The 22,954-nt window shown below is 45.1% G+C and overlaps 1 protein-coding gene across 7 annotated transcripts in view; it reads left to right on the forward strand.

Moving 5' to 3' along the window:
- The first annotated feature begins 406 nt into the window (after nucleotides 1-406).
- The window catches only part of RNF4 (ring finger protein 4), a 38,372-nt gene continuing 15,824 nt past the window's right edge, over nucleotides 407-22,954 (forward strand). For 2 of the 7 annotated variants that reach the window (XM_030563083.1, XM_030563087.1), the window contains exons 1-5: nucleotides 502-588; nucleotides 15,747-15,909; nucleotides 16,448-16,568; nucleotides 17,672-17,751; nucleotides 20,696-20,705. In XM_030563083.1, the coding sequence (XP_030418943.1) occupies nucleotides 15,850-15,909; nucleotides 16,448-16,568; nucleotides 17,672-17,751; nucleotides 20,696-20,705 (271 nt within the window). In that variant the 5' untranslated portion in view covers nucleotides 502-588; nucleotides 15,747-15,849. Of the gene's footprint in view, nucleotides 482-501; nucleotides 589-2,616; nucleotides 2,901-6,874; nucleotides 6,944-15,746; nucleotides 15,910-16,447; nucleotides 16,569-17,671; nucleotides 17,752-20,695; nucleotides 20,706-22,954 lie in introns of those variants that run through there. The other 5 variants (XM_030563086.1, XM_030563085.1, XM_030563084.1 and 2 more) reach the window with 5 other exon arrangements.

Raw genomic sequence — 22,954 nt, forward strand, 5'->3', positions numbered from 1 at the left:
AGTGCGTATGGGAGCTTTGGGTCTGCTGTAGCCAAGGTGGATAGTGATTGATGTCTCTGGGGGGACAGCATCTCTCTTGGTAAACCTGGGCCTATGGCATCTGAGAGTTTCTAATTCAGATAGTTGCCCAGGCTGGTCTGGGGGGGCTCACATATTATATGGCTACAGTGCTCTGCTGCCCCAGGGCCTGCCAGGCACCCAGAGAGCCCCATTCAAACCCTCTGTCCAGCTGCCAATAACGTTCTTCCCTAGGCTGGAACTGCGGGAGTTATGCTGAGGCCCGAGTATCACCCTGAGAACTACAACCCCCAGCGTACACCGGGGCCGGATGGAAGGTGGGGCCGAAGTCAAACAGACTGCTAATTGATATTCATGCCGTCCAATCAGCGAGTCGGAAGGGCAATGGCCTCGCCAATGATTGGGCGGCAGGGATGAGCCGCGCGGCCTCCGTGTGGAGTTTTTAGATCTGCCCCTGAGGAGGGTGAGTATCGCGAGCTGGGGTTGCTGGGATCGGGATCTCAGGGCGCCCGGCCGCCCGCCCGCTCTGCGCTGAGTCCCCAGGAACGTAGCGTGGAGCCGGGGCAGCAGGTGAGACAGGAACGTAGCGTGGAGCCGGCTGCCAGCCGGGCGCGGGGCTTGGAGCCCGGGCCGGAGCTCCCCCCAACGCCCCTGAGAGCCGGGCGCGACACCCCCAGGGGGAGCCTGGCCTTCCCCCCAATATCCTAGGCCCCCAGAGGAGTCGGGTCTGTGGCCTCCCTCACCCCCCCCCTCCGCGAGACAGGCCTGTGGCCTCCCTTCTCCCTCACCCCCCCCTCTCCGCGAGACGGGCCTGTGGCCTCCCTTCTCCCTCAAACCCCCCCCCCTCCGCGAGACGGGCCTGTGGCCTCCCTTCTCCCTCAAACCCCCCCCCTCCGCGAGACGGGCCTGTGGCCTCCCTTCTCCCTCAAACCCCCCCCCCCCCCCTCCGCGAGACGGGCCTGTGGCCTCCCTTCTCCCTCAAACCCCCCCCCCCTCCGCGAGACGGGCCTGTGGCCTCCCTTCTCCCTCAAACCCCCCCCCTCCGCGAGACGGGCCTGTGGCCTCCCTTCTCCCTCAAACCCCCCCCCCCCTCCGCGAGACGGGCCTGTGGCCTCCCTTCTCCCTCAAACCCCCCCCCCCCTCCGCGAGACGGGCCTGTGGCCTCCCTTCTCCCTCAACCCCCCCCCCCCCTCCGCGAGACGGGCCTGTGGCCTCCCTTCTCCCTCAAACCCCCCCCCCCCCTCCGCGAGACGGGCCTGTGGCCTCCCTTCTCCCTCAAACCCCCCCCCCCCCCTCCGCGAGACGGGCCTGTGGCCTCCCTTCTCCCTCAACCCCCCCCCCCCCTCCGCTAGACGGGCCTGTGGCCTCCCTTCTCCCTCAAACCCCCCCCCCTCCGCGAGACGGGCCTGTGGCCTCCCTTCTCCCTCAAACCCCCCCCCTCCGCGAGACGGGCCTGTGGCCTCCCTTCTCCCTCAAACCCCCCCCCCCCCCTCCGCGAGACGGGCCTGTGGCCTCCCTTCTCCCTCAAACCCCCCCCCCCTCCGCGAGACGGGCCTGTGGCCTCCCTTCTCCCTCAAACCCCCCCCCTCCGCGAGACGGGCCTGTGGCCTCCCTTCTCCCTCAAACCCCCCCCCCCTCCGCGAGACGGGCCTGTGGCCTCCCTTCTCCCTCAAACCCCCCCCCCCCCCTCCGCGAGACGGGCCTGTGGCCTCCCTTCTCCCTCAACCCCCCCCCCCCCCCTCCGCGAGACGGGCCTGTGGCCTCCCTTCTCCCTCAAACCCCCCCCCCCCTCCGCGAGACGGGCCTGTGGCCTCCCTTCTCCCTCAAACCCCCCCCCCCCTCCGCGAGACGGGCCTGTGGCCTCCCTTCTCCCTCAACCCCCCCCCCCCTCCGCGAGACGGGCCTGTGGCCTCCCTTCTCCCTCAAACCCCCCCCCCTCCGCGAGACGGGCCTGTGGCCTCCCTTCTCCCTCAACCCCCCCCCCCCTCCGCGAGACGGGCCTGTGGCCTCCCTTCTCCCTCAACCCCCCCCCCCCTCCGCGAGACGGGCCTGTGGCCTCCCTTCTCCCTCAACCCCCCCCCCCTCCGCGAGACGGACCTGTGGCCTCCCTTCTCCCTCAACCCCCTCCCCCCCCCGCGCGAGACGGGCCTGTGGCCTCCCTTCCCCCTCAACCCCCCCCCCCCCCGCGCGAGACGGGCCTGTGGCCTCCCTTCCCCCTCAACCCCCCCCCCCCCCCGCGCGAGACGGGCCTGTGGCCTCCCTTCCCCCTCAACCCCCCCCCCCCCGCGCGAGACGGGCCTGTGGCCTCCCTTCCCCCCTCAACCCCCCCCCCCTCCGCGAGACGGGCCTGTGGCCTCCCTTCCCCCTCAACCCCCCCCCCTCCGCGAGACGGGCCTGTGGCCCTCCCCTCCCTTCCCTTCCCTTCCCTTCCCTCTCCCCTGCCCCCGCCGCGAGACGGACCTGAGTCCTAGCCGTGCTCTAATTCCTCTGTCGCCCCCCCATCTCCAGATGTCCATGCAATTACCTCCACTCTTTCCTGCCCATCTTAGAACGAGGTGGGCCTTTGAGATCTGCTGTTACCATTGTGTTCTTTCCTAGGGCAAGAATTACCTCTGAATGCTGCTCCCCTCCGCCAAAGTCTTGCTGATCATCTCACTGTCATAGAGGGAGTCTGTCAGGCCATTGCCCCCATTATCTTTCTCATGTTTTCTTCCTCCACGGCTGCCCTGAGGGAATTGGGCCTGTAGGGGATCACTGACCCTCCTGCTCAATCCTGGCTCTGCTCCCTCACATTCCATATGGAAAGGGGGTGTGGTTATTGCTCCTTTCTGATCAATTCCTGAACTGACTGTGTATCATATCAAAGTGACAAGGAGGGTGAGGTAATATCTTTTATTAGACCAACTTCTGTTAGTGAGGAAAAACAAGCTTCATAGCTTACATGGCGCTCTTTTTCAGGTTTGGGAGACAGAGAAGGGGGAGCCAGTGGAGGGATTCAGAAAGAGGGATGACATGGTTATAGCAATGAGCTAGGAAAATTATCTTTGCAACCGCATTCTGAATGGGTATGGGTTGGGGAAGATTGTTGCACTATCGAGATGAGAGATTGGATGAGAGTTTTAGCAGTGTGGCTGGATAGGAAAGCTCATATCTTAGAGATGTTATGGAGAAAGAATCAACAATATTTAGATATAGCTTGGATATGACAACCTAGAGAGAGGTTCAAGTCAGGCTATGGGCCTGAGTGATAGACAGGTTGGTGGTGGTGGTCAAAGTGATCAAGAAAGAAGGTGATGGAAATTTCCAAGACTGAGGCATTAGCATTTAGTGTTTTCCTGACCATGTCAGGTATGTTGTTTCTGTGAATTGTCTTACTAACCCCTGTACAAACTGAACATTGAAACTCAGCCCGCTAACATGTTAAAATTTGCCTAGTCTTATTTAGGGTTTCAATGCTTGTGTTAATACACCTTTATTCCTAGTGTAGACAAGTCCCTAGCGTAGATGGACCATCAGCATTTTAAGCAATGTCATGTAATTGCTCAGAGCAAGGCTGATTAACAAGGAGCCTAAAAGGTTAGTAGATTATCTGTGTGCTTCCCAGTGTTGTAAATGCCGGTGGAACTGAACTGGAGTTGTTAATAGAAAAAAATAGTCTGTTAAACCTTCTCTAGTGTAAACAAGGCTTACTGTCAGGGAAATAGCACTTGGGTAGCAGGAACTGTGCTCTGTGTCAGTCAAAATAGTGTGTTAATTGTAGCGTATTCATGATGCAACTGTAACCAAGTCTCTGTGGGAGGATTGTAAAACAAGAACAGTAGCAATGTGTGAAGAACTCCTTGAATTTGAGGTAGGAATGTGGTGTGGTTTTCCTTGTTCTATCTCATCCTACAATTTAATACAGATTTTGCTATGAGATGCAATGAAAGGTTAAAAATATTCAGTAGCTTAATAAACAGCTGTTTTTTCTTTCTAGGTCAAGGTTTATCAAAAACTCTGATGTAAGCTTCATAAATTTGACACTGAGCATTGTCTTCATGCCACTTTTTTACTGAGACTAATAGTGTTTCTGTGCCAAAATGAAAAGTATTCAGTTAAATTCATATCCCTATAGAAAGTTCTCCCAAATGAACCCCCCAAAAAACAAACCCCACCACCATCAGCTTCCCCAAGTTCTCTTTACAGCCAATTTTAGGCACTTACAACTACCAAGGCTGTATCAGAAAGAGCCAGGCATTTTATGTAACTAGACATTCCTTTCATGCACCAACAATTTGTTTAATATGAGACAAATTTTTGTTTTGGGTTCCAGACCAATATTCTATCATGCATCTGGTTATTAGATGACCTGAAAAAGGAGTGCTTCACATATTAAAAAAAAGTTTTTTGTCTTTTTTTATGTGAACAAGTTGTCCCCCCCACCTTTTTTTTTTTTTTTTTAAACCAGGGCTCCTTGTGAAACTAGAGAACTGTAGTACAAGGTTGTTTTTAGTGCTTAATTCAACATGGGCAGAGGTGGAGTGCTCAAGTTTTTTGAGCCCCATACAGATTTATATCTGTGGATATAAATGGGTATGAGCGGAAACAGGTGGGCACCAGGCTCAATGGCAGCTGTTCCTGAGCTTGCTTTAGTGTTAATGCGGTATGCCTGCCTCCCAGATGGGAGACGCAGACAGCTGTGTGGAAGGGCTCCGGGCGGGGCTGCAGGTGGTACAGCTGTGCCAGAGGAGCTGCGGGCACATGGTGCTGGCTCCTGGAGCAGTGGTCCCACATTTGGCTCCTTTCACTTCTGTGGTTCCTGGGAGAGCCCTGTGGTTCCACGGATACTGATTCATATCTGCATCTGTGGATATAAATTTGTGTCTGCGCAGGGCTCTGAATCTTGTTTAAAACTTCTCTCAAGTGTTTGTCAGTGTTTGAGCTGATAGACATGTCATGGGTCCACAGGATCAGTGCTATGACCCAGCTTTTAAACAGTCTCTTGGAGAAACCCCTTCAGTAACGCAGACCCCCAAAGGGTCTCACTTCTTCCTTTAGGGTAGGCCACACATCCTCTCTGCCTCTGAGACTGAACCTCTGGGCTCAAGCACTCTTGCTTCATACCATGAGGTCTGCCCAGCTTGTTCATTTCAGATAGACTCCTGTTTAGAGAATCTGTGCTCTTCAAGTAATTTCAGTGACACCAGGCTGTGTTTTCAAAACAGTAGGGTTTAGTAGTCGGCTAGAACACAACATTTTAAGTCCTTAGGTTAGCATAGAGAAGGTAAGTAAAAGACCTATTATTCTGGCTTAGCCAGATGGACTTCACCAGGCAAGCTGCAGTACAGGGGTCGGCAACCTTTCAGAAGTGGTAGGCCGAATCTTCATTTATTCAGTCTAATTTAAGGTTTCGTATGCCAGTAATACATGTTAAGGGTTTTAGAAAGTCTCTTTCTATAAGTCTATAATATATAACTAAACTATTGTTGTTTGTAAAGTAAATAAGGTTTTTAAAATGTTTAAGAAGCTTCATTTAAAATTAAATTAAAATGCAGACCCCTCTGGGCCAGTGGCCAGGACCCAGGCAGTGCGAGTGCCCCTGAAAATAAGCTCCTGTGCCACAGGTTGCCTACCCCTGCTGTAGTAGATTCCACCTTAGAGCCTGTCTCTCTCTGACCCTTTGGAGAGTGCCAGGTGAAAACAGCCAGCCTCTTCCAGAAGTCCACTCTTCATCCCCTGCTGGTCAGCTCCTGCTCTTTTTGTCTCCAGGCAGGGCCATGCTGAGTTTGCCCCACTTACTGGAGCGTCCTGCTTTTGGGGTAGATCATTTGTTCCTCGGGGCTTCCATTGTCTCTGGAGCCTCTATTGATCTGTCAGTTTTAACCTTTAATAACCCATTTTTTCTGCACTTGTTTCCTGCACTGTTCCAGGATCAGGGTAGCAGTCGAAAGCGTAGAAGGAAACTGAAGCACACATAGGCTTTTGTATTTTGTAAAAATATTACAGAACATTCCTACTTTTTCACAAGGAGTTAAAAAAAAAAAATTAAAACGTTCTAAAAAATCTCTTCTCCCCTCAGCTGAAATGTCTTCACTCTTGACACTTTGAAGTAACTACTAGTCCCTAGACAGCCACGTTCTATCAAATACAGGGTAGAAAAGAGTTGTTGCTAATGTAGAAACAAAAGAGCGCCCCACTTTATAACTCAAATAAAAATAGTCTTTGGGGACTTTGTGCCTTATTTTAGTTCTCTATGAGGTATAATCTTTTTCCTGTGTGTTCATTAGGTCTACAAATGTGGAGCTTGTCAAATAAAGCAAAATCAGTGAAGAGAAGGGACCTCTAACTTATAAAGCAGGGATTCTCAAACTTCACTGCACCACAACCCCATTCTGATAACACAAATTATTATGCAACCCTAAGAGGGGAGGACCAAAGCCTGAGCCTGCCTGAGCCAAGGGGTGGGAAAGAGGCTAAAGCTAAAGCCCAAGGGCTTCAGCCCCAGGCGAGGGGCCTGTAACCTGAACCCTGACACCCAGGGCTGAATATCTCAGGCTTCTGCTGTGGGCCATGAGCTTTGGCTTTGACCCCAGGCTTCTTCATTTTGGACAGTGACAATAGATGATCCAGTTCCTGTTTCTAGTCTGTTCCACTATTTCCATATTGTCCAAATGCAGCCCTGTTAGTATTGCAAACTAGAAGGGTGGGGGACATGCTAAATTGAAACACCTTCTCCAATATTTAAGTATTATGGGGGAAAAATACTTTCGGTTGTTTTGTGAGTTTTCTGCGTCAGTTAATTTCTGTAACGCTTTGACCTGGGACAAAGCTAAAATTCATTGTATCTGTTTTTTCTTTCTTTTTTTTTTTTTTTAAGATCTGCATTTTTATTTGAAGTACTGTATCTTTGTAAAGGGGGCTAGTGTCCTGAATCCTTTTGTGACAGGTATGTTGTTGGAGACTGCATGTAATCTTCCTGCTGGACCCTTGTGTAAGCACACTCATGCTTTCCCCTCCAGAGTATTTTCCCCAATTGGAGACACAGGGATCTTAACTGACTTTCACTAAAACGTTGCTTTGTGAAGCTACCTTAATGTGTGAGCAGTAGTCCCTGCCCTGTGTGAAACTACAAAGATGACATGCAGCCTACTTCCTGCATTCCCAAATACTTATATGTATTTGTGGGACTAAAAAGTTTCCTTATATGTAGAGCAGCTTCAACCCCAGAATAAAACATACACAGTATTTAATGGCCCCAGTAAAACAGTGTTGCCACCAAGTGACTTTTTAGCTGTAGCCTCCTTTTATCTGCTTCCTTTAACCTAATCCTGGCCCTAATGCAATAGCTTCTTGAGTGGACCCCAAGAAAACATTGCTGGTGGAAAAGAATGGAGAGAGACTGTACAGTATTAAAATACCTAGGAAAGCAGTCCCACAGAATAGTAGTATGAAATCCTTAGGGCCCTCAGAAGTTAGAAACCAGACCACTAGAAAATTCTGGTAAAACTCCACTTGAAGATGTTGTTCTCTTAGTTATTAACCTAGGCACCAGTCCTTCAAAAAGTTATTCATTTGTGTAAATCTTACATGCCAAGTAATCCCACACTATGAGCAGTCCCCTATAAATGGGTACATATGTCTTTGCAGGATTGGGATCATAATTCTTCACATTAACTTTCCCTCCACCTCTCTCTTCCTTGTTGTGAAAGGAAGAAACTGAGTTTAAGGTTGCTATTGAAAGTGCTCATGAAGGCAGTAAAATTGAGAATGTAGTAGTCTATTGACTCTTCTGCTGGGCAGTTGCAGATGCTTCAGTGGGCAGGGGTGATTTTTTTAACACCTTTTTAAGAACATAACTAGGCTTGGCAGAAATTTATTTTTTATGTTTAAGCATTTTTAATTTTTATCAGTTTATTTTCATAGTTGCAGAAAATATTAAGGGTCAGACAATATTTAACTTCCATTGTTGTACATGGTGGTGTTGTAGCTGTGTTGGTCCCAGGATATGAGAGTCAAGCTGGGTGAGGTAATAACTTTTTTATTGGACCAACTTCTGTTGGTGAGAGAGGCAAGCTTTCGAGCTTACACAGAGCTCTTCTTCCGGTCAGGGTAACATACTCAGTGTCACAGCTAAGTAAATGTTTAGCATAACTAGCTGACGTATATTTAAGGAACCATCTGAGGTGAAGTGGCCTGTTAACACCCCTCTAGTCATAAGAGTTGGCTTGTTAACATCTCTTTAATCATCATTTTCCTGTGAGTTCATAGAAAGCAAGTAGTGACTGCCTGGCCTCACCCCACAGTTATGGGGCATTTAGAGCACTGGATGAGGTACACCATATGTGATACGCATGTGTAGGATCCATGAATCTTGGAAGTGTGTGTGGTGGGAGGTGTTGATCATTGTAGCAGTGGAAGTGTGTCTGCAGGTTTTGCATCTGTTCTGGCAGAGTCTGATGCGGCTTGGAGTTTGTGTGTCCTGTGTGTCCTGGTTTGTGAAGAGCTTGCTTCTGATAATGAGCTTGGAGAGGCTAAGGTGGTTCAGGAAATATTTCTTTCAGCATGGGATCCCCATTGAGTATGGGTTGTAGCTATGTGGGTTCTAGTGTGGGGTGTTTGGTGACAACTAGGAGTCAGAGGGGTTTTTATTTCTGTATTAAGCAGGTTTTCTCTGTGTATTTGGGTGGTCTGTTCTATGATGCAATTTTCTCTATTGAGTAAAGACATTGGGTTTATGGCTTATTACAACATGCTGTAAACCACTAACAACCCAACCCTCCCCTCACCCTCCAGTTAGCTCCCCCCTTCCTTTTCCTCCCTATAACTGAAGGGGTGTTACGGGGCCACTTCCCCTTAAATGTTCCCATGAAATGTGCATTATCTAGTAATGCTAAACAATCTGTTCCACGTTGTAGTTAGCTGAGATGCTGTGTACCTTTCCTAGATCTAAGGATGAGATCTGTTACCTCACCTACCTCGTCTCTCTAAGGCGGTGTCTATATGGCCACTTCCAGCGCTAAAACTTTTGCTGCTCAGTGGTTTGAAAAAACACACCCCTGAGCGACAAAAGTTTAGCGTTGAAAAGCACCAGTATAGACAGTGCTTGCCTGGCGATTAAAGCTGCCACTGCTCATTCAGGGTGTTTTTAAATCACCAGGAGAGCTCTCCCCCAGTGAAAAAGCACAGTGTCTACACTGCCCATATCACAACGCTGCTACAGCAACACTGTAATGTGGGTGGTGTAGAAGTGCCCTAGTAACAGTTGATATTGAGATTCAGTGTTCAAACTTTATAACCTTTAAAACACAAATTGTCAACATATGTCAAAATATACAAAGTAAATAGCCTTAAATAAAACTTCAGTAAGTTCTCAAGCAGCGTTTTTCTTTCTTTGCCTATTTATAAATTTCAGCTATTGGTAAAAGTGTTTTTTTTTTTCATCAGTTTGTGTGTACACAGTGAAATTAACACTTATAGATTAAAAAAATATAATCCTTCTGGACCTGAAACTAATACTAAGCACAATGGTCAGTTTGGCAATAACAGGCCTATGGGGAAAACTGATAGTCTGTCATGCACTGTGAGCATTAATATCCATTATGAATTGTCCTCCAGTCTAGTAATGGCTATTAGAATGAATGTCTAATCTTGCTTTTTAAGTTCTTTGCTATGACATCTCCTTACAATTAATTCTGTGGGTTATATATGCAGACTCTTAAACTTTAGTTTTCTCAGCTTTCCCTTAGGCCAAAAGTCAGAAGCTGGGAATGGGCAACATGATGGATCACTCGATGATTACCTGTTCTGTTCATTCCCTTTGGGGCACTGGCATTGGCCACTGTCAGAAGACAGGATACTGGGATAGATGGACCTTTGGTGTGACCCAGTATGGCCGTTCTTATGTTCAAAACTTTTAGTAACAGCAGCTTAGAAGTGTAGGCTTTTTTAAAAAAAAATCCATTTTTAGTCCCTTGCTGACTTTAAAAAGTGCAGAGTACTTAGCAGCTCCCGTTGAAGTTAATGGGCGCTGTTAGGTGCTTAGCACTATTGAAAATCAGGCAACTTGCTCAAGAACTTAACTTCATGTACCCACTGCTTTAAATCTTGGACTTGGTTTTCCAGCTATAGATGCACCCAATCTTCTCTGTGCCATATATTTTATAAAATCATATTACAGCTTATTCTTTTCACTAACTTGAATGGTCCTGATCATTTTAAGATTGTTTGCTTGCTTTAAGGAATAGAGAGTTCATGCTACCATCTGTGCTTAGAGAGGTAGGTGGCTTTCTGCACAGCTGAATAAACCAGGCAGCTGAGAATCATATATGTGGTTCAGAGACTGTTGCAGAAGAGAGGTGGTTTGTTTTGGGGGATGTTTTTTAAGAAGAAGTTGAAAATCTTTGCTCCATTCAGCAAATTCTGGGATCCTAAAATCTCCAGTTTGAACTTGTTTACACCCACCATTCTATCTTTGTTCTGATGTTGAAGATGACCCGCAAAAGAGAATTTGGGGTTGTACACTTTTGTTTTGTTTTTTCTAATATATAAACAGACAAACTGGGTTTTTAAGGGCACTTTTCTGCTTAGGGTTATTAGCGTTCTTGGCCCTTAGCTGAAGGCATGCTGTTCAGTTTTTTTTCAACTGTTCTAGGCATTTGTGTAAAAATATTTGTTAAATAAAACAATCTTTTAAATAGAATTTTAAAAAACACCACTCTTCAGTTAATCAGGTTTCATTTTCATCGATTTTTCTGGTGTCATGAATTATTCTCTGGTAATCCATTAATATTCCAGGGCAGACAAAGCTTGAAATTCTAATATTGAGCATCAAACAGCAAAACTGTGCACAAACCAGCTATTTTTTGTGAGTTACCCATGCCCTAGTGAGGGAGAGGCCATAGCCTTCCGAGAGATTATGCAGATTGTTTTGGGAGCAGCCTAATCAGGCAGGACTCCAAAATGGCTTTTTGAATTAGTGCAAGGAATATATAGACTTGAATGCTCTACTCCTCTGGCAAACTGTAACTGGCTTTTTTCAGCTGTAACTCTCTTTATGCTCTCAGCACTCTGGCCACTTCATAACCATCATGATCACAGCTATTGATATGATTGGACAAGGTGCAGGAAACTCCCCATTAATTATGTTTAGTTTCTAGCCACCTTCAGTGGAACCGCTTTCGTCAATGGCTGTAGCTGGGGAGAGATGTGGTCAAGAACCCACCTTTCCCAGTGCTCTCAAAGCAAGGTACTTGCATGTCATGGGAGAGATTGGGTGAAGGAACAAGAAGGGAGAGAGAATGACAAATATATTGGAGGTGGTGTTACGGGAAGTGATACCAGTGAGACTCTGTTCCAAACTTGGCAAGTTTGGAGCTCTGCTGCCCACCTGTAAGTTATTGGTGGGCAAAAAATAATCTCTTATCTCAAAGCAGAAGACCCATTCTCCTTTCTTCTCTCTCTCTCTTACTCTTTCCTGTAACTCAGATGGCTAAAAGTTCAGACTTCCTGGAATGAATCATCTCTGGGTTATAACCAAGCAGGAAAAGTTGTAGCCCCAAAGAACAATTTTTTCAACATTATCAAAGAAAATGGGGTTGTAATTGTATGAGATTCCATATGGAACCTTAACTGTAGGGTTTGCTTCCGTAAATGGAAAAGCTGTATACTGTTCTGTGTTTAGAGAACTTTATCAAATAAGACACTTACCAGAAAATTAACCTTTGGCTGTTGTAGCAATATTTCTCCACTTTGCTGTTATGAAAATTTATGTAGCACTAGTGAAGTACTAAAGATGAATCATAATGCTGCATTTTTATTCTTGGTTTGTAAGGCTCTGGTACTTTGCTGTTTGAGTCAAGGTTGTATAGAGGGTGGGGGAAAAGATCTTACCCAGTGTGAAGAAGCTGCCATTAAACATAACAGGAAACTATAAGCTTATGCAACTGAATTTTTATTTATCATTCTGTTAATCACAAATTTGCAGAGGGAAATATATATTACTACTAAGAGTGCTATTGTATGAGTTAGTAGTTTTTTTCTAGTTTTTCCTGAAGAAAGTTTCAGAGTAACTGTATTTAAACCACTTTTGAGTGCGTATTTGGAAGCCTTTGCTAATATCAGTGTATCCACTCAAGTAGTTATTTTCAATCTATTAGTCCTAAACTGAAAGACACTTAAAAGTTCGAATAATTGCAGAGTAGACTTCAGAAGAAAGTGAGCAACTGAGCTCAAATCTGAACTTTGCAGGTATAACAAACAGACAAAGATTCTTTAAATTATGTTTGAAGCTTCATCTTTAAATGTCTCCTAATTAAGCTTGTCTACAGTTTTACAGGTGCAAGCTTTACAGTTCTCCTGGCATGAATAAGTATCTTCTACATGTCAGTTTAGAAGCTGGTGTAATGAGGATTTTAAAAATATAGACAGGATAGGGTTTTGGAACTTGTTTCCTTTTGAGTTCCACTCTGTTGAGCTGGCTTGTGTTGGTGCTGACCCACTCTGATATGATGGCAGTTTCTCAGATATAGCAATCTCCATAATACAGATGATCAACTCTGCTTCCATTGAGAGTTTTGGCAGGAATTCCCAAAGGTAATCAGATTTGATCCTGTGGCAACTGCAGATGTGCCTCAGGCACACCACTCTTCAATACCTATTCTTTTGAATGCTTGCTCATGTTCATTCCGTATTAGGAGTGTGTGCTCGCCACATGCAGCAGTGCTGGAAGTTTTTCCCTTAGCAGTATCCGTAAGGTACCAGCTCTGGTCCCCTCTGGAGTGGCACCCACATGGCATGATATAAGGAGTGCCATTTGCTCCCCCCACCCTCAGTTCCTTCTTCCCGCCAGCGACGGTGCTTGAACATCTGCTGCTTCGACTAGTGTTAATTGTTCTCTGTTCTTGCAAACTTTGCAGAACCTGTAATTTAGTTGTGTATATAGCTAGTAGTTGAATTAGTTACCCTTAATAGTAGTTCTTAAAGCCTTCCCCAGGCTTTAAGCCCTGCAGTTGCTGCCCATACCTATCAGCAATCCCCATAGTAGTCATCTTAGGTACTTGGGTGAAGGGCATATAAGCAACAAATGTCATATGCAACAAGTATCATATTTGAAAGTCCTTCAAACCCAGGACTAAAAAGGAGCATGACAACTGCCTTTGAGCACTGACTCAGTACCGAGCATGGGTGTGGAGTGTCCAGCTGGTACCATCCATGGGCTGGCACCATTCCGCCCTGCATGGCTCTAGCCAAGAACCCGAAGAAGACCAAGGGGACGATCTCCTACATCCTGCAAGAGAAAGGAGAGGGCTGGGGGCAAGCCAAGACCCATGCTGGGCAGTTCAACACTCCTCTCCCACCCCCGCACCCCACCCCCTGGAAGTCAGGCTCCAGCCCAAGGTGAGCGGTGCAGCCCATCCTATACCTTGCATCTCTAGATAGCAACACAGACCTCTGTCAGCTTCAGGTGCTGTCGATGCAGGCAACTCAGGCAGAGCTTCACGCAATTCTGATGCTCTCGGTGCCATCCACACTGGCTCCAGCAGTACCCAGGTCTTGGGGTAAACCCACCTTGGGACCTCTGCATACATCCCCACCTCAGTGACACCATTCCCCATCGTGAGGGACGTCCCACCACCACTTGCCTGCCCAAGGTCGTCACACCTCAGAGCCAGAGAGGCTGGCTTAGCGGAACCCTTTTCGGTCCCCAGATTTTGGGCACCAACAGCAGGATTCGAGGTGAACCTCGCCGGTAGCCTGATGCAGAACCACCAAGGCATGTGCCCCCCGGCAGGAGCACCTAGACCGACCTCTTGCTTTGCCAAGAACTTGGGTCTGATCGGGGGACTAAAGCCACTGGTCACCAGCCTGCTGTCATCAGTCTCAAAGACAGAGATCACTGTATTCGGGAAGATCCTCCTGGCTACTGGCTCATGATAGCTCCCAGTCCCACTTGATTGAAATCAGATTTTTTTGCACTAGCTGTGATTTTTGGTCTGGTGCTCAGCTACTACAGTTATGAGGAACCAGTAAAGACCCTAGATAGCTTTTGCTGTTCTCCTCTCTGATGTCATCGCAGTTTTGCTTATCCCTCATCTTTAAGGAATGTAAAGATGCTTTTTCAGCATACAAGATGGACTCATCTCAACTAGATATAGAAGTATGGCCATGGCACACTGAGTTCCTTGGAACTACTCAAGAATTTTGTATTGCAATAGCGTCTTGTCTAATGAACATTCTGGTCTGGAGAGCTTGTCAGTCTTTCTTGGTGGATCATTGATGCTGCAAGCATATTTTTGTTCTTTCTCTCCTCCCTTGCCACCTTTGTTTTGGTCATTTACCAGTCTGATGGAAGATAATCAAGTGGCCTGAAGAAGTAGACAGTCTGTAGCTGGATGATACCCTGCAGTTACATATAGTTGAATTGGCTAGGACAGGGGTTCTCAGACTTTTGTACTGGTGACCCCTGTCACACAGCAAGCCTCTGATCGTGACCCCCTCCCTTATGCATTAAAAACACTTTATATATTTAACACCATTATAAATGCTGGAGGCAAAGCAGGGTTTGGGGTGGAGGGTGACAGCTTGCGACCCCCCCCCATGTAATCACCTCATGACCTCCTGGGGGTCCCAACCCCCAGTTTGAGAACCCCTGGGCTAGGATGTGCCATCTGGTCCAGATGCAACTCACCATGTCCCGCAGCATACCTAAACACTCCGAGCTCATCATACAGCCTCCAAGGCAGTCTGAATCAATTAGGGCCTTGAAGGACCAGAATCAAGGTTACTGAGCTTAATCTGGTACAGATTAGTGTCATTTAGCTCACTTCATTTGACAGTAATGCAATAGATTCACTTCTTACTACAAGAACAATAGCTGAACTGCTGCCAAGCAATAAGGACATTTTGGGGCAGAACAGCTTTGGCAGCAAGTTCAGACCCCTTCATGCCAGAGACAGGCAGAGCAGCCATGTCATCTTTACAGACAGAAGCATTGCTTAGTTCTGACATAAAGACACATCTAAATTGAGATAATTTTAGCTTCTGTTATGCAATCTATTCCCGTATCTAGGGATGCCCAAATGTCTTAGCCAGCAGTCTGTTAAACATCTCTGTCCACTTTTCTTTTTAAACCAGGAGGTTTAGCCACCCTGCTTACTTCTCAGGTGGTGGTTTTAAAGCACGGAAAGAGGTATCTTAAGTCCTTCCCACTAAAAAGGAAATGCTACTGTTTTCATGTCTGAGGTCAGGCTGTTCATTCTCTTTCCTTCTGTAAGCTCCAACTTCTGGGTTCCATTTCTATTCAGTTACCCATCTCCAGATTCAAATATATAGAATCTCCTGGAGAAAAGAGAACTACTTGTCTGTAATTCTTGCTCGCTGAAGATGGTCAGTTTCGGATTAACAGTCCCCAACCCTGACTCCTCCCTCAAGTTTGGTGGTTCTGTAATTTTGTATGCATTTTTCTAAGTTACCACTACTTCTTTCGAATGAAACCTCATTTGGGCTTTTAGGTTCTTTCCCAATACAATAATAAACAGACATTGGATTATAGGTGTTGGGATTAGGACAGCATAGCAAGTGTTTGAGGCATACCTTTGGATGGCTCAGAGGCTCAAATCCTAAACTATGGGAGTTCCTGACTAGTCTCATGCAGGAAGCATTGACCCCAAAAATGGGAATCAGTAGAGATGGCTGTACTTAAGAGAGCAAGAATTACAGATAGGTAATCTTCCCTCTCCTTTTCTTTATAGGTTTGGAAGAGCAACATTCTAAGATACTGAAAAATCTGGACTTTTAATTGTATACTTCCTAAAGAAATATAAGGCGTTGAAAATTGTAGCCTCCTTGCAGTATATGGTATCTGTACCTCTTACTTTTTTCTGTATTTTATATTCAAGAAACACCATGAGCACAGTAAGTATTTTCTTAATGAAGTAAATGCATAACTGATTATCTCGTTCTTTATCACTTTTAGACTTGTAGCCACTTGTTGCCATTTCAAATCATCATATGTGGTCTGAACAATCTGGAGAAAATAGAGTTTGTAATACAAGTAAATTGAGATGCCATGTAATCCCATATTCTGTCCTGATTAATGTCTCTAGCTATTGTTAGTATTACTCCAAAAAAAACCCCTTAACGTTGGGAGTAGTCCTGTTTTTGTCCAAACTAACAGAAGTAGTCAGTTTGAATCTAACAGTTGATGTAATCGTGAAATAGCCCTCTTGATCACCAGTGATCACAGAAAGCACCTTTCCTGCCTGAGCCAAATGAGAAGAAGCATTGTGGTGATGCCTTTACTTTGGCATTTCCAATACAGATTTTGAAATGAATCTGTACAAAAACATGTATGCTTTAGTCTTTCAGTTGGCAGCAATTAAAAACATTGTCTCTAAAGATCAGGTCCGCATTAATACTAGCTTTAAAAAACAAACATTATTTTTTCTCTTAGACGCAAAGAAAACGTCGTGGAGGAGCCATCAATTCTAGGCAAACTCGAAAACGAAACAGACTGGTAGCTTCAGCTACAGAAATGGCTTCAGAAGCAGAGCCAATAGAACTTGAAGAAAGTGGTAAGCTTTTAAAATAATAATAAATAATGGGAAAAAATTTGCTTCTGGAGTGTTGGGAGCCCAGTTCACATGCAGAGGCAGATTATGGGTTTGGGGTTGGGGGGACTACCCCCCACTTCTGCCTGCGGTCTCCCTATCTTCCAACCCCACCGCCCCCCACACACCTCCACTCTCCTGCTTCCTGCTGTTCAGATGTACTTTTACTGGTATCAAAGTAAAGCTTCAGAATCCAGTTCTTAAAGGGTGGCAGGAGCAGGGAATGCTCATTGAAGGATAGCCAATACAGAACATTGGTGTCCATCTAACTTCCGAATCCTAAACAATTTAGAGGATGGGTAGAAATTTGCTGTGCTATTATTCAAGCTTTAGACTCTTCAAGATAAAGGCCTTCAGACAACTTTTTTCTCAAAAAAAGTAGCACAACGGTTAGAAATGTAAAGGCTTTTTATATGCCTTCTGAATGTACCTATGACATAGGGAAGGATAGCAGAGAGAAGTCCTGGAGGCCAAATTTAGGCTGCCAGGTAAGAGACTGAAGTCTGGAACCTCCATGATAACATTCACAGAATATCAAGGTTGGAAGGGACCTCAGAAGGTCATCTAGTCCAATCCCCTGCTCAAAGCAGGACCAATCCCCAGATAAACTTTTGCCACAGATCCCTAAATGGCCACCTTAAGCATTGAACTCGTAACCCTGGGTTTAGCAGGCCAGTGCTCAAACCATTGAGCAATCCCTCCCCCTTACTAAAGTAATACGTTCAGTTATATTGATACTTACCTCACACAAGTTATCTCACAAAGTTTAAGAAAATGAAGTATGTGCATGAGGTGGGAGGCGAGAACAACTGCTGCAGTTTTTTCTATTGCTCCAAATCAAAACATACAATAGTAGCATTAACTCGCCTAGCATTTTAATGAAGGCTGAGAGCCTGAGATGTGTTCAATGTCTGCCTTAAAGGAGAGGGGTGGGGAGGGAACACAAACTATCAGCATTTAGTAAATGGTAGCATTCTAAAAGTTCATGCCTGAACCTTGTTGTGGAATGGCAGGTGTTTATACAACTCTACATGCATGATCTTGACTCTTATCATTGTATTTTTAAGCTGGTGAAGAAGTAGTAGATCTCACATGTGAATCTTCTGAACCTGTAGTAGTTGATCTAACTCACAATGATTCAGTTGTGGTAAGTAGCTATTGGTGCACTTATCCAAATACTCTGCTCAAATGAGGTTAATGCTTCTTAGAGGTTAGAACTTGGAAGGCAACTGAAGCCACAACTAGATATCCCAGACCATGTTATCAAAGTGGTTTGGATAAAGGTAATGCATTGACAGTGTAGGTAAACCCGGCAGCCATTATTTGCTAAACAATAGCATCTCCCATAGCCTTGGAGACTAGAACCTGTTACAGGGAAATTTTGTGGGATTATACCAGTGCACTCTTTGAGAAGTATCTTGGTGAAATGTCATGTAAAAATGTAAACTAGAGACAATAATGTCCATCTTTAAGCATAGATTTCATCTGTGCTTAAATGATAGCATATGGTAGCCGTTTGAGGTCATGCAGCTTTTTTTTTTTTTTTTAAAAAAAAGGTTCTAAATAACTGAAAACTGCCCATTTCTTGTTCTTGAACATATAGTTCTAAAAAATCACCGCCGTCGGTGCATGTTTCTAATCGATAAGAGTACTGCCAGTGCTAGATTGAAAGTAACACTTACAGGAAACGTGCTTCACTACTGTGTCAGGCACTTGTGAAGGATAGTCAGGACTTTCTGAAAGGACATATTGATAACATGCTTTAAGTAAAGAAATGTGCAAGATTATGGGTTTAAGATGTTGATGAATAATTATTTTTACTGAAATGGATTTTCTACTATCGTTTCAAGATATGTGCATCAAACAAAATGGATATATTGAATGTCGGTCTGACAAGAATTGAGAACATAATGAAAAGAGATGGCAGACTCATAGACTCTAGGACTGGAAGGGACCTCGAGAGGTCATCGAGTCCAGTCCCCTGCCCTCATGGCAGGACCAAATACTGTCTAGACCATAACTTTAAAATGGATTCGTAAAGTTCAGCTCATTGGTCCTTATTCTGACACCTACACAAGTGTCCTAGTTGATGCACGTTCACAAGTCAGGTGTTCATCTGACTTGTGAACTGCCATTTTTGAGGTGTCAGTTTTAGTCCATATTCTGAACTTTATGACTTCTATATTTTTTTAATTGACTATATTTTTTGTAGTATGATGTGACAGACAAAAGCTCACCTATATAGATATGGAAAAAGAGTTTACTACAACAGAAGTGTTAAAGCTCAAAATTGAGTAATAATTGTACAGAAGCCGTTTCATGATACAACACTCAGTTTTAATTGAGTACTGAGAAACACTTGTGAGAGCAGCCTGGGGTGGAGGGGGCAAGTGGGGCAAATTGCCCCGGACCCTGCAGGGGCCCCCATGAGAGTTGTTGTTGTTGTTGTTTGTTTTTTCTTTGGGTTTTTTTGTGTGTTTTTTTCCAGGGCCCCTGGAGCGGGGTCCTTCACTCACTCCGGGGCCCTGGAAAACTCTCACGGGGCCCTGGCTCCCGAAGCTTCTTCCGCTCCGAGTCTTCAGTGGCGAGGGGGGAGCCCTCACTGCCGAAGACTCCAGGCCTCCTGAATCCTCTGGGTGGCCCTGTATAGTACACTATATAGGTGCAGCCAAACTGCACAGAAAAAAATACCATCAGATGAACGAGATACAAGGGTAGGATGTTCAAAAGTACTCAGCATTGTCCTATTTCTGCTCCTATTGATGTAAGTGGTAAAGTTCCTCTTGACTTCAAGAGAAGTAGATAGGTCAATGAAGTAGTGTATATACTCATTCATAAGCTGAATATTTTTTTTTTTTTTTTAGTAAAAAAAGGAAGCACCAGTAAAGGGGGTCGACTTATGAAGGGTTATAGAGAGGGAGAGGTGGGACATAGCTCCTCCCCTGCAACAGAGAGAGCAAGGAGAGGCAGCACAGCCAGAAAGGAAGAGGCAGGGCCAGAGTCTTGCCACTTCTGGCCACGCTGCTCTTCCCTCAGCCTCAGAAACAGGTGAAGGTCCAGGGCTGACAGGCTGCAGTAGTGCCATTCAGTCCCCCCCCCCGCCCAAAAGCAGGCTGTGGCCATGCCCCCGGAACCCTCTGCAGCCATGCCACGTGGCCCAACTGCTGGAACGTGCTGAGGCCGTGCCTCCTGGTCTGGCTCGCCAGAGCAGGCTGCGGCAGTGCTGCCCAGCCTGCCAGAGCAGCTCCAGCTAGGTCAGAGACAAGGTGGGAAGGGTTGGGATGCAGACAATGTGGGAGTCCTGAGCTAGGGGTGGGGTTGTGGGGGGTGGTCACAGAGGTTACTCCTCTGACTGCCAGCTTCTCTTGCCCCCTTCCCCCCCTCCCCCCCAAAAAATCCCCACCAGTTGCTGTCCCAGCCTGTCAGGGTAAGCAGCTGGCACGCTGGGACACTTTGTTTACTTAGGTTTACACCTCTGCCTGCAGACACTCTAGGTAAACAAACCATCTCCGCTGGCCAGTGGCTTATCCTGATCACCCGGGAGCCAAAATTTTCTGACCCCTGAATTACAGGGCCAGCTTATGAACAGGTTATAAAAATTTTCCATTTTTACATATCTGTCTTGGAGGAGTCAGCTTATAAACAAACTGCCTTATGATCACGTATATACAGTAGTTCTGAAAATCCCACACAAGTCATCTGAGGAAAATGATCCCTTTTTTGAAGGGGTTCTAAATGTATCGACTTTTTATCCTAATGTTGACTGAGAATTGCAACTTAAAACAAACTACAGTACTGATTTTAAAATGATGACTTGCATGTGTTACTGTAGTACCATGATGAACTGTTAAGTCACAACAGGATTTTATGTTATCTTCCATGAAGGTGCATGACCAACACCATTAGCTTGACTTGCAGAGTTAGTGACACGTTTGCAGCAATACACACAATTATTGCTCTGCCTCATGCCTCCTGGCTCTGCTTATATAGCTACAAACAAATAAGAACAAACATAAGATGTTTGTCCATAATGCATATGTGCACAACAGAGCTGATTTTTTTTTCTCTTTTCTCCCTCATGTTAATACAAGATTGTTGAAGGTGAGTAGTCCTGTTTCACGTATTCCCGGCTGATAACAGAATTGTGACCATTTTGTAATGCATTGTATGGTATGTGCACACCTTGCTAGCAAGAATATGCTTTCCACTAGCCTCCCTTTAAAATTCTTACTCGTTCGTCTTCAGGTATATATTGCTTACAGTGTCAAACTAAACTAGTCAGTGAAACCAAATCAAATTTATTGCTTTTAATTACTAGTAATCAACACACTCATGCTTAGGAAATGCTCCCTGTGTTTATACTACTATTTAATACAGCATCTGAAGATTTAATGTTCTGTGTCAGCACTTATTTCATGAAATAATCCCAATGTGGTCATTGACCCTTGATACAATTCTCAACACTTACCACACATGGTAGTGGATGTAGTTTGAGAACGTAGAATAAACTTGAAGATACAAAGTCTAATTTGTTGATCTGCAATAAAGCAGAACTTTGCCAAAATCTCAAATGCTCCCTCCAATAAAACTTTACAGTCCCTTGGCTTGTGTATATGTGGTGGGACAATACTATGGGTTTCTACTAAAGCCTTTACAGAGAAATGATCATTCCAAGACTCCATATATTACAAAAACAAAACTTAAAAGAACATTAAGGGTGCAAAGTCAGGAAATGCCAAAATTACAGTTGTCCAATCTTACTTCACTCCCCTGGTTCACAGGTATTTTGATCAAGTAATTGAAAACTATCACATTATATTTCCCACAGAACCGTCTCATTCAGTGCACTGAATGATAGTGCGTGGGAACAAATCTAAGTTATGTGGTGAATTATGCTGTTGTCTGTTGGACCTTTGCCTCTCCTCTCCCCCCCCACCCTTTTCAGAAATTGAACAGTGTGTAATGAATGAGGCAAAAGACTGCAGGGAGTGAGGATAATCTATTGATTTATGGCCCTGAATACTGCACTGGATAATTTTGATTCTCTTTTTATCTTTATCTGATCCTGTGGAATTTACTTAAACCAAAACTTTCCAAAGATGGCCATTAATACTCAACTTGTGATAGTTGAGGCCTGACTTGTGGATGTGCTGAATACTCTAGCTGCAACTGAAGAGAGTGGAACCTCTATTCTGAATATACCCAGTGCTATAAAATACTGAATAGTCTGAAAAATCAGGTCCTAGTGCCTCAAGTTGGGTATCCAACCAATGAGATTAGTTAAACAGAAATTAAAAGGTACAGCACCAAAAGTAATATCCCTGCAAGCTGCATGGAAACTTTTTAAAGACACCATAATAGAGGCTCAACTTAAATGTATACCCCAAATTAAAAAACATAGCAAGAGAACCAGAAAAGAGCCACTGTGGCTAAACAAAGTAAGAAGAGGCAGTGAGAGGCAAAAAGGGATCCTTTAAAAAGTGGAAGTTAAAACCTAGTGAGGAAAATAGAAAGGAGCATAAACTCTCTGGCAAACGAAGTGTAAAAATATAATTAGGAAGGCCAAAAAACAATTTGAAGAACAGCTAGCCAAAGACTCAAAGTAATAGAAAACTGTTTTTTTGTTGTTTTTTTTTTTAAGTACATCAGAAGCAGGAAGCCTGCTAAACAACCAGCGGGGCCTCTGGACAATTGAGATGCTAGAGGTGCACTCAAGGACAATTAAGGCCACTGAGGCGAAACTAAATGAATTCTTTGCACTGGTCTTGACAGTTGAGGGAGATTGCCCAAACCTGAGCCACTCTTTTTAGGTGGCAAATCTGAGGAACTGTCCCAGATTAAGGTGTCATTAGAGGTGGTTTTGGAACAAATTAATAAATTAAACAAGAAGTCACTAGGACCAGATGATATTCACCCAAGGGTTCTGAAGGAACTCAAATGTAAAATTGCAGGACTACTAACTGTAGTCTGTAACCTGTCGTTTAAATTAGCTTCTGTACCAAATGACTGGACGATAGCTAATGTGACACCAATTTTTAAAAAAGGGCTCCAGAAGTAATCCCGGCAATTACAGGCTGGTAAGCCTGACTTCTGTACTGGGCAAACTAGTTGAAACTATAGTAAAGAACAATACTGTTGAACATAATTTGTTGGGGAAGAGTCAACATGATTTTTGTAAGGAGAAATCATGCCTCACCAATCTGCTGGAATTCTTTGAGGGGGGTCAACAAGCATGTGGCCAAGGGGGATCCAGTGGATATAGTGTACTTGGATTTTTAAAAAGCCTTTGACAGGGTCCTTCGCCAAAGGCTTTAAGCAAAGTAAGCAGTCATGGGATAAGAGGGAAGGTC

This window comes from Gopherus evgoodei, chromosome 5 (genome assembly GCF_007399415.2).
Source record: "Gopherus evgoodei ecotype Sinaloan lineage chromosome 5, rGopEvg1_v1.p, whole genome shotgun sequence".
Classification (NCBI taxonomy): Eukaryota; Metazoa; Chordata; order Testudines; family Testudinidae; genus Gopherus; species Gopherus evgoodei.